Genomic DNA, 18,571 nt, shown 5'->3' on the forward strand with positions numbered 1-18,571 from the left:
AATATCAAATAATGTGGATTTTGATGGGAGGGATTCTGCCATTCATCTAAACTGACACTTTCCTTATAGAACATTAACTCACTTTGGTTATTACGAACTTGAGTATCTTAGGGGAGTCCATTTCCCAAACAACCTCCCTTCTAAACCTCTCTCTGTGGGTGCCCCTCCCCCCCCTCGCTCATTCCCACTGAAATACCAAACGTCAGTCTGTCAGCTGTAATTACGGGAGTCTTCCCATCCACACAGGGGATCTGTGGGCAGAATAGGAAACAAATTGGATGAAACGTAAGGCGTGAGTCAGGAGTGGACAGCAGGGTGTGGGGGGTTAATCAGAATTTCTCCATTTGGTATTAGTGCAGGGTATTTCTGTGGTTTATTATCAGTGTTATTTCTACGTTTGAAGCATGTGGCCATGTGCTGTCCACAATGAGATGTGGTTTTTGCTTGAGAAGAAGTGTGGAAGGATATAAACAACATTGTTGGGACTGTGCACAGAGATGAGAGAGATGCATGTTAAAGGAGTCCTTGTACTAGATTAAAAGCCTTACATTATGTGTGTGTGTGTGTGTATACAATTTGCCCATACTGTGAGCCATTGAACCACAATAAGGTTTTCTGATTGGGATAGGCATCTCTGGATTTTTATTGCAGTCAGTAACCATGATGATTTGATTTTGGAAACCGTATAAGGTCAAGAAGACATGTGGTAATCCTGCATGGTCTGTACTTAGTAACACCTACTTAAAATCACATCTTGTAAATACTTTTTTATCATGCCTTTTGTGGGGTGATATATATACATTCATCTTCCTCACAAAAGGCTCAAGATGCTATATTTATGTAAACTTTACTTTATAAACAGATGGATCTGCCTATGACTGCCAGCTCCACCACCAGCTGACTGAACAGGAAGTGGAGGTTTAGGTCGACAGGTTAGAATAAAAAAAAAAAACAGCAACGCCTCTTTGTGCATACAGAATTAAAATCAGTATGTCATAGTCTGATGTTTATCTAAGACATACATGATGTAATAAGTGAAGTGACAAAAAGTGGAAGTAGTTAGTTTAGTGAAGCTGTATTTGTGGTTACCTGAATAACATGCATTTTAACAGTTATTTAAATGAAAATGTAATCATACTTACTTTAAGACAATTTAATTATTGTCTTCTTGTTTCAGTGTTTCAAGTATTGGTTTTTGTTAGGTCCCAGCACTAGAATAATAAATCGGTAAATATGATCTTTGTGCAGAAGTGTCATGCATGGTAGATAGTAAAAATGGCACTGTACAATATGTGCTAAAACTAACGTAGGTAGCCATTGCTAAATAATAAAATGGAAACTGATGCACAAAGATATACCTGCATACCATCTCGTAAAATAGAGACAAAGTGAGATGCGTAGTTGCTTAATAAATAGTATCAATGTTTGACTGTACAATGTAAGTACTACTGTTGGAAGTGCAGCTGAGGGCTAAAATCATTGATTGTAACCCGAGTAATACTTTCAAAGGAGGAAACTGCAAACTCCTTCATCTTCATGTCAATGATGTGTGTGGTGAGTTTCTTGAGGACTTGCAAATTGAAACTGAAATACAGTTTGCTGACTTGTTCTGGTGAGCCAATTGATACGACACTGGGTGAGGCTACATAGGTGACCAGGGAGACATTAAAATCCAACAGTAGCACCTGTATTTCAAATGGCACCTACAGTTGCCATGCTTACTCATCACAGGCTCCCTCATTCAGGTCTGCAGGCCTCTGTTAACTATTAATCAGCCCGAACATCCTGCATTGCCACACCGAGCTCTCATCTCTGTACGGCCCTCAGAAGGCCCTAAATCACACTGTGGAGTGGAGGCCCGCTGTTCATAGCACTTCAATGACTGCAGGTCAGCACTACTAAGATAGTCATAGCTGTGATGGATGTCCAGGCGCTTTGGGTTGCTGCTTTTCCTGTGGCGGAGATGAGAAGAATGGCTGGTTTTTGTCCTTGCTGTTGAGTCTGCCGAATGACTTTACACTTCCAGTTCTTGATGGATTTCAAAGAATTTTATGGAAAAAACATGGTTTCATTTTCTAAGTTGCTGAAATTATTTATTTTCACGTATCATTGGTCAAGTGGAGGAAGTTAAAAGTGTTAAGTCAAAGTCAACTTTATTGTCAAATCTGCTATATGTGCTGGACATACAGAGAATTGAAATTGCAACACGATGGACAGGGAGAGGGATGCTCATTTCTCCCTGCTGCATGGGGAGGGTGCGTCCTGGCTGGGAACCCTGCGCTCCTGGAGCTCCCCAGTGTTCCAGCAAAATCCCCAGAGAGGGACGCTCATTGCTGCATGGGGAGGTTGCTCCCTGGCCCGGCAGCCCGCTCCCATATGCCCCGTCCATGAATTCTAATACTACTACTACTACAACTACAACAACTGTGTGACGTGCGCAATATTTCGTGCGCACGTTGGCCACAATTTATTTCTTTTTTGACCATGTCACAGAGGGGCTCCATAGTTTTGGAGAACTTCACTTATGCAGTACAAACGCTCTGTGATAGCAGGTTGTATGCAGATGCATGTTTAAGCTGGATCCATACTCTACGAGAACAGCAGCGGCAAGGCACTTTACCCGCATAGCCTCCAGTGTACTCACTGGTGTATGGCGCTCTTTGCTGGGCTGCCTTAAGCAATTTCCCCATTGTGGGACTAATAAAGGTTTCAAGGTTTCAATAAAGGTTAATTTAATTTAATTCCCCCTGCCAACGTTATGCCCACAAAATGACGTCATTTTTCTCTCGGACCGCCCATTGTGCAGCTCTCTCGGACACATGGCCCAGGCAGAACTTTTTCTCTCAAGGCTGAGTCGTCAACCATGCTGTGATTGGTCGGAATTTATTGTGGGCGTGATGAATGTGGAAAAGCGCAAGGGCTTCTTCAGGTGCAGAACACACAGACGGAAGGAGGAAGTACAACAATCATGGACAGTTTAAATGAGCAGCTGGCAAACAGCTCCTGGAAGGAGAAACACGGCACACAGAGAATAGCGTCTGTCCAAAAGGTGGCGATAAAAACTAATCCCAGTATTGATCACGGCGTTACAGTGGCTTGACGCACATTAAACACCAGGGGACGGGATGTATTATTGCAGACAGTCATCCACACGTTCACAGAATTAAACTCACACAGACCAGAGGTCTGCTACAGGTCTACTACGTAGCTCTAACCAACAACCAAGCCCTGCAGCACCGTGTGACACACCGTGACGATGCAGACAGTGAGAGAGAGAGAGAGAGCAATAATGTTCTGCTCAGAGAATCATGCAAACGTTACACAATAATGAGTAGAAAACGAAAATAAGAATTGCCTGTTGATTTTGTATGATTTACTCTGTAAAAAGCGGACTGTAGTTTGGACACCCCTGGTCTATATGATATCTGCCACTACTGATGACTTGTCTTGGTATATTTAGCTGAATGACTATTGGCATTTCGCGGTAATCAATCCAGCAGTTGATATATTGTTGATATATTTTACATTAAAGCAAGGATTTCTAGCCCGAGGTGATGCAAAGCAAAAAGCTAAATGTATTAGCAGTCATTGGGATTCTTTATCTGGAGACTGTGATTGGTTGGAAAACACTAAAACCATTATAATCTTTTAAAACAGCCTAGAGCCCGACATTATATCACTGGGCTGGTATTGGCCTATCACAGGTTGGCTTGTTGTTATATGCCATTTGTTCACCGTCATGCGTAATTAATACCTAGGAAATTGGTATTGTTTCCAAAAATTAAATAGCTTTGGTCTATAGCTTCGCTTATTTATATACTCCTATTTTATGTTTACATTATTGTCATCTAGGCATTTTTGTTTGTATATTTTCAATGTTGGACAGTACAGACATGTTGTATTTTTTCCTCGCTGATTTTCCACACATTTGCTTCAATAATAAGCCTACATGTGCTGTAGGTAAGTGTTTGTAGATGCCCTGCCTCTTAAGTGTCATCCTCCTCTCGCTCACTGGGGCCTGCTTGGCATTTATTACCCATAGTGACATTGACACTGAGCAGAAGGAGGAATTCTGATGAGTTGCACAGAGTAATTACATAGATGTATCAAGAGGGATTGGGATTCCATGCTAGGTGCCATCCAGAGACACTGGTTTAAGGATTTTTCAAGCAGATTAAAGCCCTGGGAGGCCAGTGTTGTGCAGATGCAGGAAGGAGAGGACAGTAGAGAGCTGGGGATTTCAATATAAATGTAAAACAGTCTGGGAGCCACAAACAAGAGCTGTTCTATTTATTTTGAGGCTGACACTTCAAGGCAGCCACACGGATACACAAGTATTTTCACACACACACACTAGATAGCCCCTCTCATAGAACGATATGGTATACATGGTCAGCCTGTTTTTGTCCATTTCACTGTCTCAACAGACCCTTCTATTTGATTGGCTTCTCCACAAGTGCTGCCTGACGCAAGTGACAAACAGTGGTTGGAAATGAACCCAATACTGAGTCATAAATCACATTTGCCAAGCAGTTCTTCTCATTTAGTTTCAGCAGTGAGACAAGCCAACTTCTTTCTAATACTCACTCATTTGCATTGCTTTCCTCTTTCTTACTGTTAATGTGAGGCTTTGCATATATAGACAGCTGTGTTTTTCACTACACAGTATCAGTGAGTCTACTGATGCCCTTTTTACCCAGGATGCATTTTTTTGACATGATCAAATGGAATTGATCAGCAGACAATTGCCACTAGTGTGTGTCTCATGTTGCAAATACAATTAGATTTCTGCACTTTTGCAAGAAGAAAGCCTGATTTGGGTATCTATTGGCTGTCATCATTTCATATGGATGCAATATTCGTCAAATATTTGTCAAGTTTATGAAATTATAGAAAGCATTGAATGCAATGAGAATCTTTGTCTCATATGCTTTGTTTAAACCGAAGAGCTCGCTGCCAGAAAGGAACCTTCATTTAGCATACGTCTCCAGCTGACTCAGGCTGCAGGGCTATCCATGTCCTGTTATTTCAGGCCTCCGTTGTGGGCGAGAAGAAGGAACTGTCAGGTTTGGTTTATGAATTTAGAAAAGACTGAGGTAGACCACTGACACACACACAGAGTACATATTTTACACCAGATATTTCTGCCTTCCATTTTCAGAATCCCCCCTTAAGGGGCTTTAACCACAAAGCTGCTCTTTAGCCTATGTTTTTCAATCTCTTTTACCTGGTTGCTACATCAGAGTATTACAAGACTGTATCTATCTGTCACGATTCACACCACTTGCAGTCTCTACAATCAGTGTAATCTCAAACCAATCTGGAGTTTTCCTTCCCTCATCTCTCTTTGATCTCTGAGCACACCACACACAGCTTGGCTTCAAACACCTCAATAAATGTTTTGTGATGCTTGAGTTTGGTAATGGAAACACAATAAAATATATTACCTCGGTGTGTCCTTTGTTTAAAGCTAGGGTTGGAGATTTCATTCTGATGCACTTTTTGTTAAATTAGTGTAACTTCTCTTTACAATCCGATAGCAACCGATTAGTTCGGCAGTTTCGTTTTAAAACGAAGAATATGAATCATCTGTGGAAGCTATAAAACGCTAGAAACATCAGCCAATCCTACGAGGCGCCCCTGCGCATATGGTTGGCTGGTTGTCACTCACTTCCTGCTCTGCGCGCACCAGAGAGGTATGTGCATGATGGCCGAAGTCACAGACTGGTTGGGAGGCGTGGCTTCGGGGTGAGCTCCGAGAGAAAGGGGCGTGTGTTTACTTTCAAAATCTGGCTGACTCTCACTGAGTTTTCAAAATTTCCTACCCTACCTTTAATACCTGGGAAGATTAAACAGATTCAGAGTCATCTTAGCTATTGTTTAGAAAGATGCATTTCAACATTCTCAACTCAGGTTCAAAGGTATTATTGCAAGGTCTATGTTGAGTTTTTTTTTTAAATCCATTATCGTGTCCTTCTTGTCTGCAGTGCTGGATATGGCACGTCATGTACCCCTATATCGGGCACTACTGGAGCTCCTGAGGGCCATTTCCACCTGCACGGCCCTGGTCCCCTTGCTGTTGCCTCTGTCTGGAGACCCGGGGCAGGATGAGGAAGAAGAGGATGAAGAGCACTCTGAGGGACAGACCTCTGTTGGGATGCTGCTAGCCAAGATGAAGACATGCGTTGACACATACACCAATCGCCTCAGGTGAGACAAATCGATTAATTAGCAAACTTTACTGAGGCTTAGCTGAAATTTAGGTTATAGACTCTTTTAGCAAGGAGCGGTGCTGTTGTGCTGAATGTAGTTAAGACCTGGGTGGTAACATATCCTCCAAAACCAAAGGTAGAAAGCCTGCAGTTTGCGGAACACAGGTTAAAAGTCAGCCATGGCTTCCAAGTTGCACTGAGGAGTGCACAATATTTAGTTTTTTATATAATTTTTGTTTCTGGTATATCTTTTTTTTAAACTCGTGGCATGTAGTTGAACAAAGTGGTTGTAATAAAAAAAAAAGTTTAGATTAGATTTGGACAATTGACTTTTTTTTTTTTAGCATGGGGCTGTGTATGACAGTCTAATTGAATGCTTTGATCTAGCCATGACCTCACCACCAGGGAGTCATTCAGTGCCCTCCTTGCTGCAATACTGCTGAACTGGGAATCTTTACATTTGTAGCTGTGTTCGCACTCTGCATTAAAATGTACCTCGAGAGGTTTAGAGGACACATTGAGATTCAGTCATGCAGCCACTAGTGGAGGCGTTCAGGGACACATGTCCAGAAATGTGTTGTCTTTTATGACAATTGGCTTTCACACTTGTCTTGCAGGAAAAATGCTTGGAAAAATAATGTCTTTACATGAAGTACCTCATAGAAACACACACACATATACTGTATGTCCAGAATCATCCTAAGACATGTAACCACAGGTTAAGTGGACTTAGCTCTCACTTACAGCTGCTATATTCTTCCTGACGACATGCTGTACTTTTTTTACATTCATACACGCTGCAAACATATACACATGTCAAAAGCGCCTCTTTATGAATGATGTATCTGATGATATTTTTAGAAAGTGCCTGTCATGAATGTTGCAGCAGGCGTCCTGCTGCCAGCACGGTTCATTTACGGTACAGAAGGAAAGGAACATTATAGTCCCTAATAAGTCACTAACACGTTGGTGGCATATTGAAGCTCTCATGCATGGTGCAGGTATTCCTTTGTTTATCTAAGATTGAGGATAGGATTAAATGAGATGGGCATCGCTTGAAATCAAGAGCTAATAAGTAGATGCAATGTCTTTAGTGCCTGCTTCACCGGGGCAGTCTGTTAACATAGCATGATACATCCACTCTTATCACTGTACAGGCGTACACACTGAAACACTGAAAACCTTGAGCACACACACTCGAACTTGATCTCACACCCACACACAGAAGCTTTAATGAAAGAAGAGACTGAGGGCAAATGGCCAGTCGGTGAGACTGATCGCTTAGGATTGTCTCAGCCAGTCTAGTCTTAGCCTGTCTGCTATACTTTAATTCAGCAGTCGAGACAGATTTAGTACCAGGAAGGTCAGGGGGCAGTTATCCACACCAGCAATGTCTATAGAGGAAGCTTCTAAAATGAAGAAAGTCAGTATTCAGGGGCAGGGGCTTTCAAAGGCCATGGCTTTCATTGCGTTGCTGTAAATTTTCAGTTGCCAGAGTTTGAGTTTTCGATTCAAACACTCACTGACATACAGTGAATCTTGGAATCATTTGGGTTGCAGAGAATGTGCTCATTGGTACTGAAGGAAAGAAGGTCTTCAAGCGATTCAACCTGCATCCTCTGAGGGATATGCCCTCTGAATTTAAATCAAGCTGAAGCGATCAGGCCTGCTTCTACTTTGATGAGGCATTCAAGACATTCCTAGATGACTTCACACAAAACTGAATCTTGACCATCAAACATCATCATTGCCGCAATATGTCTGAATATATGTGTGTGTGTGCGTTTCAGGTCAAAGAAAGATAAAAGTAAAGGTGTGATGAAGGCAGATAACTCAGACCCCGAGCCTGAGGGTCTGACTCTGCTGGTGCCTGACATCCAGAGGACAGCTGAGATAGTCTATGCTGCTACTACCAGCCTACGGCAGGCCAACCAGGGTACGTATGCACACATACACGCCCAGAACTGTGGCAGCTGATATTCATTCTCTGCAAGTTTAGCTTGAATCATAGCTAAAGGCTAATGGGTGACAGCATCCAGAGCATTTAACTCACACTCTACACTGTTCCACCTTCATGTAAAATTAATTTATAAATAGAAATATGCTGCTCTTTTCACTCATAAAACTTAAAACCTTTGTTAGCAGCTCGATCTGAACTATTCCTGCAAATCCCAGCTCCCTCATTTTTCTCATCCGTTGTCTGTGTGCTGCCCTTATGGTGCAAGGACTAATAAATGGGTCTCTAAGTTTAGCTTAGCAAAAACTCTGAATTCCCTTGGCTGTGATTGACTGCAGCCCGACGATTTAATTTCAATCAAGGATGCCTTTGGCCTGCCTTTGAAAGTAAACCAAAAAGTCTTAAGCCACAGGTCACACTCACCCAAATCTCCTTCTGTTCACAACAGGCAGTGCATCCTGCGGCCCTGCTTCGTAGTCCTTGTCTTTTTTCCCCCCTATGAGACTCTGAAATATCTCCTGAGTCCTGTAAAGAAGATGAACAGTCTGCTCAAGACTCAGATTTGTAAAGGGCACAGTATACATGACGTAACTTGTTTAGGACACAGGGAAATAAAGGAAGAAAGAAGATTCTTAGAGCTAGTCATAAGTCACCTTAAGGAAGCGGCGCCATCAATAAAATGTCCACTTCATGATGAAACATTACACCTCCCCCATTACCTTGTTGGTACATAGTACACAATATTAATTATCCCCCACCTGCCCATTTCTTCCAGCTCCCTCCAGAGAATTTTTTTGCTCAGCGCACATAAACGGCCGTCTAACTGATCACTTAGGCGGGGAGCGGGCCATTAAATGTGATGGAAGTGTGCATGTGAAGTAGGATGGTACAGATAAAGATCAATGTCATGTCACTTCATGTGAAGAAAAATGCCTTCGGAGGCACACATCATGCAGAGTTGTGCTGCTTTAGAGCTTTGACCAATGTGTAATCATTTAATTAGCGCAAAAGCTTTAAGAAATATCTGTGAGGGATTCATAATCAAACAGGAGGAGGACAGTATTGACTGAAGTGTCGTGCTAACTGGGTCTATGATGATATCAACTGAATATAGCGGTGATTAGTTTTGAGCTTAGCTCAAATGGATGTCTCTAATGGGGTTAACAAAATGGATGTGTCAGTTAGCTAATTTCTAGTTACTCTTTAGGAAAGTCGTGTTTTTTGGGAGGGAGTTGTGTTTCTTTAAATCTCTGCAATAGAGGTTAAGTGCTGCAAGAGCCAAATTAATGGATGCTATATTAATGAACTGGAATATTTCTGTTTACCAGGGCTGCTAAAATACAGTCAAAAACAAGACACACCCTACCCCTGCACCCAGTTCCTGTTTCATACTCTTTTACTTTTTCTTTCATATACTTTACATGTTACAGATGGAATTCTCTCTATCCACCCTGTATTTACAAACAGTACCATTTACCATGATCAATATCCAAATAGGGTGGTACTTAATATTATATAGTAATTAATATAAATCGCTGTTAACCCTAAACACTGATACCAGGGCTTCAACATATTTCTTCCTAAAATTAGAAAACATTTCCTATAACTGTTTGTTAATGCAAATACAGGGAAAGAGGTAAAAAAATAAGCCTTTTACTTAAGAGTTGTAAACATGTTTATTCCTGCTGTAAAGTTGAACACGGTTTTAACATGGTTTTCTATGAAGATTGACTCAGTTTTTTAAACCAGACCCCAGTGGCCACGGGGGAAACTGTGTGTGTTTTGTTTGTTTGTTGTTGTTTTTTAACACTTCTGCATTGGCTTCATTTCTCAGCCCAGGATGTTGCCACTTCTTTATAAGATTAAGTTTCCATAGTTTACTTCAGAGACTTGAGCAAAACAATATAACTTAATCCCATCCTGGCAGCAGCTCCACTTATCATGCTGAAGGTGTTGCAGTGTCACAAGTTCCACCTGTTCTTGGTTTTGATTGGTCGATTGGAAGCCCCTGAGAGCCATGTTTGTGGTGGCGCACACCACGAAAAGAAAAAACAGAGCTTCATAGACTTCATAGATGTTTGCCAGCAATTTGGCTCATCCTCACATGAACAATGCAGAGATGTCATTGTGAATAATAACTTTGCTATCAAACTAATTTAAAACTACTTGAAAATCATGATTCCTGGCATAATGACATCATTGACGTATCTGCTATTCTTAGTAATTTAGGCCAATAATGTCATACATCCCTACTTATCAAGATGCCAGTGTTGCCCTCAGGAGATCACCTTAAAGAGAGAAATGATGACCTTTCTATTGCTTTATACTTTATACTTTTCATGCTGATATTAAAAGTTATGTGTCGTTTGCTGTAATCATGTTGTCGAAAAAATGTGTTCTATAAAAATATTCAGGTCCTGTTATAATTGCTGCAGGTCTGCTTCTTTAGGGAATGCGGCTGTTTACTTGTAAAAGGGATTGTTACTTGTTAAGCTGTCTTGTAGCCCCAGTTACTGTGAATACCCACACACTTTTCCTTTTTTTTACTCTTGTCTTTGTGTTTTTTTTTTCTTCCACACCCCCAACCACACCTCCTCCACAGAGAGGAAGCTAGTGGAGTCATCAAGAAAGGTGTCAAGTCGGCCCAAGCCCCTGTCCATACTTCGCTCCCTAGAGGAGAAATATGTAGCTGCTATGAAGAAACTACAGTTTGGTGAGTTTTTTTCCAGTATTTTATGTTTTTAACATCAGTGCCTGGTGGTTGTATTCACATATTCACTAAAATGACCACTACACCCATCATTTCTGTATAGACCTTCTCCTCCCCATACACAAATCTACATAAATGCTCACTCTGCTCTGTCTGCTGGCTCTGTGATGCCCTCATGCAGAACTCTGAAAAGAAAGCAGAATCAGTCTGCTTCCCCCGTCCTGCTCATCCCTTTTGTCTTGTCCATCACCCTCCATTCAGCCATGTCATGATTAATTACACTGGTTTTGCTGTGTTGCAATTGATTTTGTAAGCAGCTTGATGTCTGAAGTAATTGCAAGTGACTTGACTGTAAACAGTGATGTACCACTGCACCGACAGGCATAGAAATGGGAAACTTGTGACAGAGAGAGAGAGAGAGGCTTTTACTTGTATGCAGCAGTGGAGTTCTGTCTAAAAAGAGAAACATGGGAAGAGGTGGGAGCTTCACAAATTATTATCACACAAGTGCTGGTTGAAAGTGAGACCCCATACAGAATTGTGCTGTTAAAAAGGGTCTGTTCTCAGTGTGTTTTTTTAACATTTCAGAGATGCTGATCACAGGCATGAAAATGAAACCTCATTATTTTAAGCTTAGAGTTATTTATAGTTTCAACATAATTACACATTACGCATAATGCACTCATTGAACTAAAACTTCAGTCTTCCTGTTTTACACAGCCAGTGATAAATTTGGCAATTTTGGCAGAATGTATTGCTTTTGGTGGGGGGGGTTAATGTGTGATTATTGTGTAACTGTAATTTCCTCTCCTTCTAGACACCTTCGAAATGGTCTCAGAGGACGAGGATGGGAAGCTGATGTTTAAAGTCAACTACCACTACATGTCTCAGGTGAAGAATGCCAGCGATACCAACAGCGCAGCCAGATCTCGCCGCCTTGCCCAGGAGGCCGTCACACTGTCCACCTCTCTGCCCCTGTCATCATCTTCCAGCGTCTTTGTCCGATGCGATGAGGAAAGGCTGGACATAATGAAGGTAAGGTCCTTCTAAAACTGCTCATCAATATCCAGGGGATTTTGAGTTTTAAAATCATACAACTGAACTGAAACATGAAACACTATGATGAGTGGAATCCAGTAATAAGGATGTTGTGTGCACTGTGTTTCTGTTTCTGGTGTTTTCACCATACAACCTGTCATAGACAACTCTTACTCATTCCCCCAGTGACATTTAATAAATAGCTCTGACCCCACAGGTTGATTAATGGCCAAGTCTCCTTTGCTAAATGTCAAAATCCTCATCTGTTTAACTCTGTTTTGGCAGAAGAGCATTCTAAATAAAGGCACAGCATACCAACAACAATCAAAATAGAAACACATGAACACACTATTGCCTGCAAATATCAATGTCATAATGGCATTGTTTTAATCTTTACAAATGTAAATAAATATGTCGATAAAAACACATAACTATTATATTTTTAGTTAATAAAAAAAGATTATTGCCCTTAGCTGATGGTCCTGTCAGTGCTGATATTCACCCAAAGAGCTTTCAAGCCAGATGCGTTAGCTCCGCACCGTCCCAGTGGCACAGTTGGTTTCAGCCAACCACACCAGATTGACCCGACTTTGTTGGGAAGTGCTATAAAACCGACGGACCTGAATGTCTGTGTCAAAATAAAGTTCATGCATGAGTGGCACTGGGTGCCCTCCAGAAATTCTGCAAGTGTAGTTTGCAGAGTCATCCTAGTGTTACAAACTCTGACAACGTTATCCAAGACCAACGTGGCAGTTTGGACAAAGGTCAAGATGTTTGCATTTCTCTTAAAGAGAAACACATTCACACTTTATCTTAGAATGTGTATGTAGAATCAGGAAGCCCCCCCCCACTAAACACCAGGGTTTCCTGCAGCGCTTGATAGTGAGGGCAGCCACCTAGACAACAAATGCTTAACTACATCCTCCTGAAAAAAAACTTTCTGTCGCATCCACACATGCATAGACAGTAAAATGAGGCTGCATCATTGCATCTGTTAAATATGTCCTTGCAGGGCTGCAGGTTTGTTGTTTAATTTTGTTTTAATATTACTGCCACTAACAAACAACTGCCACTAACAGCCACACAAACTCTTTCTTGTTATGTACACACACTCGCACACACTCATGCACAACTTTATCTTAGACTTAAACCCTCACTGATAATTACAAGGCTCCACCAATTAGCCTAACCTGGCTACAAACTGACAGTAATGCAGACCAAAAGGCGATTTTTTGCATTGTTCCATCTATGCTACTATATAGATGTTCTTATCCCTTCTAAAACATTTCATCTGTGCTGCTCAGCATGCATGACTACCTCATGTCTCCTAAGTGCAACAGTGTTGGCAGAGGTTATGTCGCATTCAGTCCAGCTCAGTCTCTCACTCAAGAAAGCCTCAGGTTTTACTCAGTGCACAGGTTTGCTGAGGAACAGGATATTGGCCTTTTTTCATTGAACCATGGTGCTGTCCATTCCATAGGTCCAAATGCTGTGTGCAGTCACCCATGTAGTGTAGATTAGTTCTGCTGCTACTGTCAGTGATGCTCCAGAGCATGCCCTCTCTGGCATTTCCTAGTTCATTGATCATACAAAAGGCACTCAATACACTGATCAGGCATAACATTATCACCATGGATGAACGGTGCATTGCTTGCACTATAGGAAGAAAGCAGGCTGACTAGGGCAATGTGATGCTCTGGGCAATGTTCTGCTGGGAAACCTTAGGTCCAGCCATCCATGTGGCTGTTACTTTAACATGTACCACCTAGCTAAACATTGTTGCAGACCTTGTACAACCTTTGATAGAATCGGTATTCCCTGATGGCTGTGGCCACTTTGAGCAGGATAATGCTCCCTGTCACAAAGCAACAATGGTTCAGGAAACGTTAGAGGAGCACAACAATGGGTTCAAACCCGTTGTTGTGCTTTGCCTCCAAAGTCCCCAGATCCAATCCAGCATCTGTTTTGGCAGCAAAGGGGGACCATCACAATATTAGGCAGGTGGTCATAATATTATGCCTGTCAACACAATGTTGACAATTCTGTCTCTGAAGTTTGTGCCTTGATCTAGCATGAGATGCTTTAAATCCAAAATATCAACCTAAACACTGATACTACAGTATATTCACATGTGCTTACTGTTTTTTTCTTTTTATTTCCCAATGGCACAATTACATGACTACATGCAGCAGTTTTTTAATTTGATGATATTAGATTAGTGATGATTGAGATTATTTGTTTATAAACATAAACTGATCACATTTGTTGTGGAAATAAATAGGATTTTCCATACAGGCTGAGAGTACTGTAGACAACTGGTCTTTCTCTTTGCTAATTTCACCTTTAGCTTGTTTGTTAATTACATCATTGGTGCAGAAAGAGGGACCGCACCACCTTTCCATTCATGTTTTGCCATTTGCCCTTCATTTATTCCAAATTCACTGTTATCAATGTATCCACCTTTTTAATTAACCTCTTTCAGTCAGTGATTAATAACCACCCTTTGTTGTACTGTTTATACTAAAGCTTTTCTTCTGTGTGTGTTTACAGGTCCTCATCACTGGCCCAGCCGACACCCCGTACGCCAACGGCTGCTTTGAGTTTGATGTGTACTTCCCCCAAGACTATCCCAACTCTCCTCCCCTGGTCAACCTGGAGACCACTGGCGGGCATAGCGTGCGCTTTAACCCCAACCTCTACAATGATGGCAAAGTGAGTAAATAGATGACATGCATACAGCTGAAAACAGCATCTCTAAAAAGTTTAACATCAACAAAGATGTTAGTTGTAACAACAAAGTAGAAAAATCCCAGACATCTCCAGCAACAACTTAACCTACTCCATGAACACTTCTGGTCCCAGCTGCTAACATTGGCTGCAAAAATCTAGTAAGTTAGCTGTGTTGACCTGTTCACTTTGCATTTCACACTACAAATATTGCATTTAGCTCAGTAGCACTGATGTAATTCAGCCCTGCCCTAATGTACAGGCAGTGAAAATGACAGATAGCAGCCTCAGGATGTGAAGGTTGACTGAACCGCTGACAGCTCCTCTGACTGAATATTGAGTTGGATAAGAAATTTTCAAGTGTCAAATTAACACAGTATATCTGAAGACCTTCCCACATCTGTCAGATGTCCACTTTTTACTTAAACCTGACATTTCAAAGCAGGCCTTCCCTCAGCTAGACCTCCAGACATGTTAGAATATGTAGAGCTCTGCCCTGGCATCTTTTTATCGAGGCAGTTGGGGTCAAAGTGTTGAAGCTTAGCTCACCCCATCAGCTGCACCTCATTAGGCAGCTGCTGACAGTCCACGTGTATTTCCATAATGGATCTGGACAGTTCAGCTATAAGAAATTGCTAGGGCTTCCCACATCGCTGGTACCGCCAATGAGAAAGCCTACCATCAGCGCAAAAGATAAGAGGAGGATGGGTTGATTAAAGATGGGAAGAGAAGGTAGATGGTAATGGTCAGTGATCTTCTAGAGGCACATAAATGCTGGGAGCAATTTCGGCAAATGTTTGGGCAACTGTGGTAAATTACTGGCTGACTATCGGGTAAAATGCACTGTATGTGCTGCTGTCAAATGTTTGATGTTTTTAAAGCTGCTAAAACTGTACTGGTTTTTCATTCTGTTCTGATACACTTCATAAAGGTGTGTTTTTTCTTCAGGTATGTTTAAGCATCCTCAACACATGGCACGGGAGACCAGAGGAGAAATGGAACCCACAGACCTCAAGCTTTTTACAGGTAAGACACAGATCCATCATGACAGAGTCACCTGTCTGAACGGATCAGCAGGGCTGTAGTCTGAGTCTTTTGTGTCGCAGCCTATAGTTTATCACCGGCCTGTCATTACACCACCAGGAGCTCCGTATTAATAGGAGCTGGTGTTTCGACAGCTGACATGAAGGATTCTTTTTAAAGTCGAGGTATTATTTTGCTCCGGTGACAGTGAGTGGGTGTTAATCAAACCAAACACAAACTGCTATCGTTTGAGCCCCCAGGTTAAGCCTGCATGCACACATCACTCATCTTGAAGTCAGAATCAGTCGCCTTCAATTGCACGTTTAGCACAGTTATCTCTCTTGTGTCTCTTCTAATGCCAACAGACATGGCTGGAGGTGCTTTTGGGCCTTTCTCAATATCTCTGGACCCAAAAGGCTGGACAGAATTTCATTATATATGGCAAAAAATGTCCCCTTTGAATTAAGAATAAGATCATTAGAATTTACTGGTTGCATCTGTCTCTGTACTCTTTATTTTATGACAAATGTTCACAAATGATCTCTAATAAGAGTCCACCATTTTTTCTCATTGGATGATGACTCCTTTGTACAGTGAAGATTGCTTTGTTTTAGTCAGAAATTTTTAACTGGCATGTGTATATTCTGATAATTACCAACAGTATACAAAAGAATATGCATAGATGGGGGATGTAAATAGCTGTTTGACCAAAGCTGCAGCCTCTGGGGCTGAGAAATGAACATGAAGTGCTAAAAACTGTAGTACCTCCAATGGCCACTTGAGGCTAACAGCAAAAGTAATTTCCCATAGATTCCTATTGTAAAATCTACAAATTTACAGCAGAAATAAACACATTCATTCTGGTACACAAAGTCTTTCGGTCTCTAGAGATAATCTCCCATTCATGACAACTGCACAGTGAGTTAAATGTGTATGTAACTTGATCATTTTGTTAATATTAAAAGTCTTAAAATTATGCAGAATTAGGGAGTAACTTGCCGCTGTCTTCACTTCACTTCTTTTTCCATGTTAGAGCTTCACTAGAACTGATTTAGTAGACTGTTATCACATTTATTTTGAAAATCTCGAGTTTATTTCCTGTGGTATTATGCAGACTTCATTAATCTTAATTTTTCTTGATTTTAAATTAGTTACATTTGGGTTGTGTAACCGCTGTTTGGCTAGAGTGGTTTCTTAATGATATGTGAAAGCACATGTTTCAGCCTTCACTATTAGCTGCTTTATTTTTCTTATAGTTTGCAAGGATAATTTTATTTTATGTCATCTCTCTGGGTTTTCTTACTAGACGACACAGTTGCACTGTGGGTGTATTGTATCCCATTAAAGGACCTTTGCCTACCCAGAGTGCTGTACAGGCTGCAAACAAAGTTCTTGAGTGTAGCATGTGGACACCCACCCACACTATTATTTGGTTGTTTGCAATGCACACACTTGTATTAATTTTCCATATTGATCCAACAACAAGCGAGCCAGAACCCTTGGAAATAGATCTCTCTTCTTTCTTTTTTCATAATTCCCTCATTTGCAGGGTTGGAGAGTGCATAGAGATGTCTCCATTGATTATTATTCCAGTTAGCGTGCTGCAGATCAATAATGGAAAATAAGAGGGTTGTTGAATAGAAGATTGGGGAGTGAGCTGGAATCAAGCGGGGTGGATATCAGCTTTGAAATCAGGCGACCCAGTTTAAGACGAGCAGATAGTGTCAGTTGAAGGTCATTGAAATCCACTTGATGTAACATTTGCAAGTTCATCCAGCTCCAGCATGTACTGGGGCCAGCAGGCAGGCCTCCAAAGCCAACATCGTCATTGTTAGTAATGTAGTGGTTGGAAACGACGAAGCAATGCAGGAGGACGTCCTTAGTCTCCTTGAGACAGGCAAGCATTAATTGAGCTGTTAATAAAGATATATTGAAGGGTCTATCTTTATGGGGCCAAATTAATCTTTGCTTTTGTCTGACTCAGTGCACTGCCAAGATACTGAGGACACTGAGGAGATGTCAGATAATGTGTTTTTAGATTTTTATCCCTTCTCCTCTTCACGCCATCCAGTTCTCAGGGGGATTTGCTACATGTCCCACAGTACTAAATATTTTTATCATGGCTGCCTCTCCTTTTATTTGTCTGCTGTAGGTGCTAGTGTCAGTGCAGTCCCTCATCCTGGTGGCTGAGCCCTACTTTAATGAACCAGGGTACGAGCGATCCCGCGGAACTCCCAGCGGCACCCAGAGCTCACGCGAGTACGATGGAAACATCAGACAGGCCACCGTCAAGTGGGCCATGCTGGAGCAGATGCGCAACCCTTCACCCTGCTTCAAAGAGGTAGGAATTCTTGGCCAGAAGGTTTGTTTTGGGCTCTACTGTTTGAATGTGTTTAAAGTTTCAAACCTGCAAAATTCTCAATATTCAAAGGTTCTTAATTTACAGAACCCCCAAGCAGTTTTTAAAGGGTTTTCACTCCAGCACAGTAATATGAAGTACTCCACCTTTATTAAAACAGCGCAATCATGTGTTTGTGCAGTATAACACAGTAATCAAACCATAATTTCACATTGATTTCACAAAAGTGTAATTAATCAGTATATACAACATTTTCTAAAGGACCCACAGATGTTACCAATCAAGCAACACGTTATATGAATTGACCTATTTGCATGCCTATTTTGATGCCTCTACAAGCTAATTATTCCTTTTATTCGGCAAATCAAGATCAGCCAAAAAAACTAGTTATTGGTTGAGGGAAGAAAAATCTAATTTTTAAGCCTAGATTTAGTTTGATTTTCTATTTGAATACATTATCACACATGATGCATTCATGGACTATGGGAAAATTTGGCAACTGTGTCAGTTTCTGTCTATAAAGGTGAAATTTTTTAAGCAAGCAT

The 18,571-nt window shown here is 41.3% G+C and overlaps 1 protein-coding gene across 5 annotated transcripts in view; it reads left to right on the forward strand.

Annotated features, from left to right (window-relative positions):
• Positions 1-18,571, forward strand: part of birc6 (baculoviral IAP repeat containing 6) — a 91,686-nt gene that overhangs the window by 64,310 nt on the left and 8,805 nt on the right. For all 5 annotated transcript variants that reach the window (XM_028423650.1, XM_028423652.1, XM_028423653.1 and 2 more), the window contains exons 65-71: positions 5,988-6,210; positions 8,003-8,148; positions 10,772-10,882; positions 11,697-11,914; positions 14,468-14,629; positions 15,593-15,670; positions 17,820-18,008. In XM_028423650.1, the coding sequence (XP_028279451.1) occupies positions 5,988-6,210; positions 8,003-8,148; positions 10,772-10,882; positions 11,697-11,914; positions 14,468-14,629; positions 15,593-15,670; positions 17,820-18,008 (1,127 nt within the window). The remainder of the gene's footprint in view (positions 1-5,987; positions 6,211-8,002; positions 8,149-10,771; positions 10,883-11,696; positions 11,915-14,467; positions 14,630-15,592; positions 15,671-17,819; positions 18,009-18,571) is intronic.

This window comes from Parambassis ranga, chromosome 15 (assembly GCF_900634625.1).
Source record: "Parambassis ranga chromosome 15, fParRan2.1, whole genome shotgun sequence".
Taxonomy (NCBI): domain Eukaryota; kingdom Metazoa; phylum Chordata; class Actinopteri; family Ambassidae; genus Parambassis; species Parambassis ranga.